Source organism: Coffea arabica, chromosome 8e, assembly GCF_036785885.1.
Source record: "Coffea arabica cultivar ET-39 chromosome 8e, Coffea Arabica ET-39 HiFi, whole genome shotgun sequence".
In the NCBI taxonomy this organism is placed as follows: Eukaryota; Viridiplantae; Streptophyta; class Magnoliopsida; order Gentianales; family Rubiaceae; genus Coffea; species Coffea arabica.
The window spans coordinates 48,135,132-48,141,756 of NC_092324.1; the positions used below are offsets into that span (position 1 = coordinate 48,135,132).

Consider the following 6,625-nt stretch of genomic DNA (forward strand, 5'->3'; position numbering starts at 1 on the left):
CCCTCTGTATACATGGGGGCGTTCGTCCGACCAGCCAAGCTGCCTTGTCAGATCGACAAAAATTCGACATTGACAAATATGTCGAAATACGTTCAAATTTTCTCTTGAATGGTTTTGGCGACATATTGGGACGCATGGACGTCCTAGTATTATGGGTTTAGTGCAGATAATCTCCTTGATAAATCAAACGAAAGTTAAGATCAACCCGTAAAATTAACTTAAATTTTTATTGTATCACACGTAATTAACGTGTTTTCAAACCCGCTAATGTAAAGGAATCTCTAGACCGTCACCATAAGAACAAGCACATGTCCTAGTGATGATATTTTGGATCAAAACTCTTACTCTTGCCTGTTTAAGCTCTCCTTGTTGCATCGTCATGATGATGCTAGTTTTTAGGGCTTAAGATAAGCATAAAGCGAATTTGTGGATGAACGGGCAAGATTGGAAGCCACCAACCACAACTCATGTAGACTTGGTTTCAAAAGGCATACTTTCAGGCCGGTCTATAGTTTCAATATTAGAGTACTTGAATGGAGCCATGTGAATGTAATTATGAGTCAAAATTAAAAAATAAAAAATAAAATTCCACAAGTGCTTTTGCACCAGATTGAACAAGTGACATATACAGAATGAATGTCGTCTGTTTGGTTTGACGAACTTTATAGTGCAATCAAACCCAACCTCACCTTGTGGGTATAATTCAGTCGCTGAAATGGCCTCTAGTTTTGTTTTGTCTTTAACTAGCCTCTACTTTATATGTGATAGAGGGTACTAACACATGATTTAGCAAGTTAAGAAATGTATCACCATCCTGTTTCAAACACTTCCTTATGTTTCTAGTCTATTGGGAAAATTATAGTAGCATCTTTTTCTTTGCACAAAGCTTGTATCACTCAATTAATTGTGCATTTCAAGAAGAAAAGAGTGCTTAGCAAAATTCTACAAAATGCAACAATAGTATCATGTTTATTTGCTATTCATAAGTCGATCGTCAGAAATGTAATATAACATATAAATCAAGAAAATTCATTGAGAAAATCATTGGGATAAGGGAGTGGAATCCATTCTTGAATCAAACATCCCTTAAGAACTATCATCTGACTTGCTTTCATAGAGCTTGTGCAATTGTGGGTGAATCTTCTGCATATCTTGTGGTAAAATTATAGGCAAGGCAATTGGGCAGGACCCTAACAGGAATTCCCATCCGAATGTCGTATACATAGAATGATCCAGAGGAACGTAATAAGCTTTAGCTCAAAGGGGAAACAAAAAAACAACTAATTTTGAGTTACCAAACAAGGCAGGGTCTGAAACCAGAAATGAGCTCTAAATTAAAATTGTATATTTGTGTTTGTCTATGCAGGGAGTATATATTTTTTCATGATGCATGACAATGTACTGCCCAGATTTCCATCATGGATTCTACTGTTTCTGTAAAAGTTGTCACTTATCTGTAGGTTACTCATTAGGAAAAAAAAAAAAATGGAAAACACTGTCTTCTGTGTAGGTAGCGCTCAAGGATCAGCGTCCAAGGCTCCAACTAGTTGATCAGAAGCCAAAATCAATTCGTCTAATACTTGTTTCTTATTGGAAAGTTTTTCTTTGTCAACGGTCAAGAGCCATGGCTAATCATTTCATAAACCAATTAAATCTGTGCCTATTGGATCACACTTTCATCTTAAAAAGAGTGCATTGAAATTGCATTTCATTTTAAAAGAAAACATTAACCCATATCTTGTGATAGGATCGACAGATATCTTGATTATTCATTACTTCTTGACAAATCAAGCAGAATGTTAAGGTCATTATTTGCATGGAGGCCGATTTGCCTACAATTCCTTTGATTTTGGGAAACCAAAAGTTGAGGGCTCCAAAGGGTAAGCTATAAGCATGGAATGCTAGGATTTTCAACAACCCATTGCCTGAGATTGCACTACTACAGGCAAATAGAGCAGGTCCTGCAAGGCTGCTTGCTCGATGGTAGCTGCTGGAAAGAGTTTTATGATTCCTTATTCTCAACAATCCATCTGTTTGGATTGGCTTATTTTTTAAAAATTAGTTTTTGAAATACAATATTATAGTAATACAAAAATAAAAATAATTTCAAAAATATCTCATTCGTACATTATATCAAAAACAATTTATAAATATAAAAAAATTTTAAAATATAAATTCTACAACAGCCACCACCTATCACCACCACCCACCACCACCACCACTCCTACTCACCACTGCCACCATCTGTTTCCTCCTTCCTCTCCTACACCCTCCCCTCTTCTCCTCCCTCCTCTCCCCCACCACCCCCTGCCCTTCCTCTCCCCTCCGATCTGGCCTCGACCAGATCAAGGCCTCTAGTAGCTGAAAAAGCCATGACCAGATCGGGGGAGGGATGGGGTGGGGGGTGGCGGGTAAGGGGAGGGGAGAGGAGGAGAAGGAAGAGGGATGGAGATGAGAAAGGAGGAGGGAGGAGGTGGTGGCAATGGTGGGTGGTGGTTGTGGGTTGTAGTGTCCATCGGGATTTTAAATTGTAGAAAAAGATTTAAATCTAAAACATTTCACATACAAGCACCGGTGGAACCAAGATTTGGACTTTGGAGGGCATGCTAAGAAATAATGTCCGACGAACATTATAGCCACTTAATAAAAAAATTTAGTGCACAGCAAAGTATACACAAACGTGACAAACTCCTATTTCATTTAGTTAGTTAAATGGCACTCTAAACGCCTACTAAGAGAGATCTAAGGTGTTAATTTTTCATAAAAATGAAAGTAGTTTGCTAAACTACAAAGTACTCGCAAGTCGCAAGTAGTAGGCCAAAATCTATATTTTTCTCTTCCAGCATTCCTAAACCGTTCTTCAAGTGCCAGAAATTTGTCAAAATGTGCAAAATCTGAATTTACAGAAAATGGGACAAGATTTCATTTGATACTTTAATTGCACGTAAGAATGTAAAGGTACATACATGTATTTATGTTGAATCACATTATGATATAAAAGAAATACAAGATTATTGAAAGGTCTCCAAGAGTCAATTACGGGTCTTCGGTGTACGCATGTCCAATCCTTGAGTCGACTTGGCCCCCCATAAATTCCATAGTGGAAGGAAAGCAAAAGGGCAACAAGTATGGAGAACCCTCAAATATCATACAGCCCTATTCTCCCTATCAAAACTTCCACTATAAATATGGCCTACGCATTACTGAGCTTCACATTCCTCATCCCTATCAACTCTACTACTCCATAGTTAATTTGCTATAGAAGATAGATAGTTTATAACTTATGGCTTTCATGAATTCTTATTGCGTAGCATTTCTTTGCATCATTGTGCTCTTGCCTGCACTATGCCACGGGGGAGATTATTACTCCTCGAGAGCAACCTATTATGGTAGCCCTGATTGCTTAGGAACTCCAAGTACGTTTACTCTCGTTTTTTATTCATTTGCCTACCCCTTCTCACTGTAGTCTATATTTCATGTGTTCTTCTCTGTATACATGCAATTACATGCAAATGTGGCATCGTTTCTTATGCAGCTCGCAGAATTGAGAGTTGTTAGGTCATCATCATGTTCATTTCGCTCTACTTTTAAACAAACATTAGAAGTAAAAAAAATAAAAAAAAAATTGTTGCTAGAAAAATTGACCCTTGAGTTTTACAAAAACGTGTAATATTCAACTATCTTGTTAAGGGTTTTTTCTGGTGCTTAGCAAAATCTGAATATATACTTTAGTTTGTAAGTTAACTGTTCGAATTGGGCTAATGAACAATTACTCAGCCGGAGCTTGCGGGTTCGGTGAATATGGAAGAACTGTCAACGATGGTCAAGTTTCTGGAGTCTCCAGCCTGTACAGGGGTGGCTCTGGATGTGGGGCATGCTATCAGGTAAACTTTCCAAGCATTATCATCATTAACGTTTGAAAGCAATCACCCAACAAAAAAGGTGCATATCTATCAATAAACTGCTCACCTAATTGGATTGATAATAAAATAAACATGCATTGCTCCTGAAGAAAAAAAAAACTATTGGTAGATAACGTTCAAAATTTAATTAGACAATATCATTGCACTTTCAGAAAGAATGAAAGTGACATCCACTTGCAGGGTTTTTAAATTTGATTAATTTTCCTTTCCAATTTTTGATTTGAATTGCAATCGGGTATATGAAAACTGTAATTCTTTTTCTTCAAAATTAGACCACATTAATCCTTGCCTCGACGTTGGCATTGCATATCTTCCTTGTTCACTAAGTTCATCCATGATGACTATTGATTAAGAATTTCAGGTAAGATGCACCATTCCAGAGCACTGCACTGAGGAGGGAACCAAGGTAGTAGTGACTGACTATGGTGAAGGAGACAAAACAGATTTCGTCCTCAGCACAGCTGCCTATGGAAGATTGGCTCGTCCTTACATGGCTGAACATCTTTTTGCCTACGGTGTAGTTGATGTAGAATTCAAGAGAATTCCTTGCAAATATAATTACAACCTTTTATTCCTAGTCCAGGCACACAGCAGGTACCCCGGATATTTGGCACTCGTACCGTTATACCAACCCGGTGCTTATGACATTACTGCTATTGAAGTGTGGCAGGTAAAGTATTGAGCATTAACAAGCAGGCAATTATATCGATAAAATTAATCTTTTCTACATTGAACATTGAAGTATTTTTCATACTAACTAATTTGAATGCGTGTCGCATGTGTAAAAGTAAAATAAATGTTACGTGTCATGCAACCAAATGCATTAGTACAAGAGAAAAAACCTTTACACTGAAAATGTAAGATAAATTAATTCATACAATAAATTGAGCCTGTGAAATAGTAAAAGTCTGTGAAGCATAGAGCATGTAAATGGAAGTCTTGTTTGAATTAACAAAAAAGATATGACTTGTGATTTATGTCCCTTTGTTTGATGCAGGAGGATTGCAAGCAATGGAGGCCAATGCGGAGGCCCTCTGGTGCAGTATTTGATATGACGGATCCTCCATTGGGTGCACTTACCTTGAGGTTCCAAGGGACTGTGTATGACTACGGAGATTCCAACTTTTGGGTGCAATTAACTAATGTGATCCCTAGTGAGTGGAAGGCTGGATACACGTATGACACTGGCATTTCAGCATGATGGATTAATGATTAATCTCTCCCAAACTCAAGATTATAATATGATCCAAAGTATTCTGCAGCCACAAGTATGAGCTGCTTGTGGAGTAGTACGATGTATTGCTGTAGGATGTTTTAACTTGTGCTGTTTGAGAGACAATGCCCCTCATAGACATGGTTCTTTTAGGACATATATAGTCTCCTCAACTTTCTTTATTGTAACCATGGATATCATAAATAAAGTCTATTCTGTCAAGTGATTCTATAAAAATAATTGAAGCGTGTTTAAGGGCTCACATGATAAAATTGAAATTTGAAATCTAAAATCTAAAGTATAAAATTTGAATCCGTTAAATTCATGAATTGTTAAGTACTGACATTTGAGCATATTCAACTTTAAATAAAAAGTTAGTGGCTTATCACTTATTATTTTTTATTTTGCGTAGGCAATTCAGAGTCATTTAATTAATTAGTTAAGATGTTAAACACGTCTGAACATGTTAAAAGCTAAACTCCTTAAATAAAATTTAAATGTTGAATTTGATTATGAGGTCCTAAATGTACTGCACAATACTTAGTTCTTTCTACCATTAATTATTGTGGTAGTAGTCGGCATTTAGTCATTTACTTTCAATTGTTTCGGCCTCGATGGCAAACTGATAGGGTAGCCATTCTTGAAAAGCTCATTTAAGTCGCAATGACTATGAACTGATAATCTGAATGATTCAACTTGTAGCCCACAGAAGTCACAGTGGCGGTGCAAACTCTTACATTGATGAAAGTGGTTCCAGGTTAAGCATGGATCACATGCTGATGCCCAAAGCACTGAATGCAGTGATCCCAGTTCCATGTTGACTTGGAAAAGTCGATGTAAATTGTGCCTATGTGATTGATATGAATTTACATTAACGGTAAACCAAAAAAATTGTTACTTCTGCAGATTTCGGAAAAGTCTTTACTCTTAATCATGAGACAATTTATTTAAAGTGGCTAATTATGACAATCCTCTTATGAGGGACTCCACTGGCAGAGAGATTACAAGTGGCAAAGAATAATTAGTGAACTATGCAGCATAATCATGAGTTGAGATATTTAAGTAATTTAATGTACCATATACTAATATGTGGTATTTTCGTGTCTTTTCCAAAAGAAGAAGAAGAAGATATTTTCGTGTTTTCACCTTTCAAGGCCAACTCGCTTAATTGAATTCCTCCAAGGAGATCAATTTTCCGAGTATAAAAATTGGCTTATGATTTCTAAGCAATCATCCCATATATGATTACACTTTAATAAGAGACACTCTTGACTCTACCATCAGACAAATTTAATCTCAACTGCACCATGAATTCATCAGTTTTTGGTAGGTTTTGTCTGCAGAATCCCTCAGCCAAGAAATTGTCTCAAGTGCAACCCACTATAAGTCGTCCCCGGATGGCTTTGGAATTTTATGTATGCTTAATCACCCTAGAAATTGCTTGATTGTATAGAACTATTAATTATATTTTCTGATTGAAATGCTACTG

General features: G+C 36.8%; 1 protein-coding gene across 1 annotated transcript; it reads left to right on the forward strand.

The window, feature by feature from the left end:
• The first annotated feature begins 3,197 nt into the window (after positions 1–3,197).
• On the forward strand, positions 3,198–5,358 carry LOC140013128 (expansin-like B1). Its single transcript, XM_072062245.1, has 4 exons — positions 3,198–3,416; positions 3,778–3,884; positions 4,285–4,593; positions 4,921–5,358. Exons 1-4 carry the CDS (start codon positions 3,284–3,286, stop codon positions 5,122–5,124), a joined length of 753 nt encoding a protein of 250 aa, XP_071918346.1. The 5' UTR covers positions 3,198–3,283; the 3' UTR covers positions 5,125–5,358.
• Positions 5,359–6,625: the final 1,267 nt, after the last annotated feature.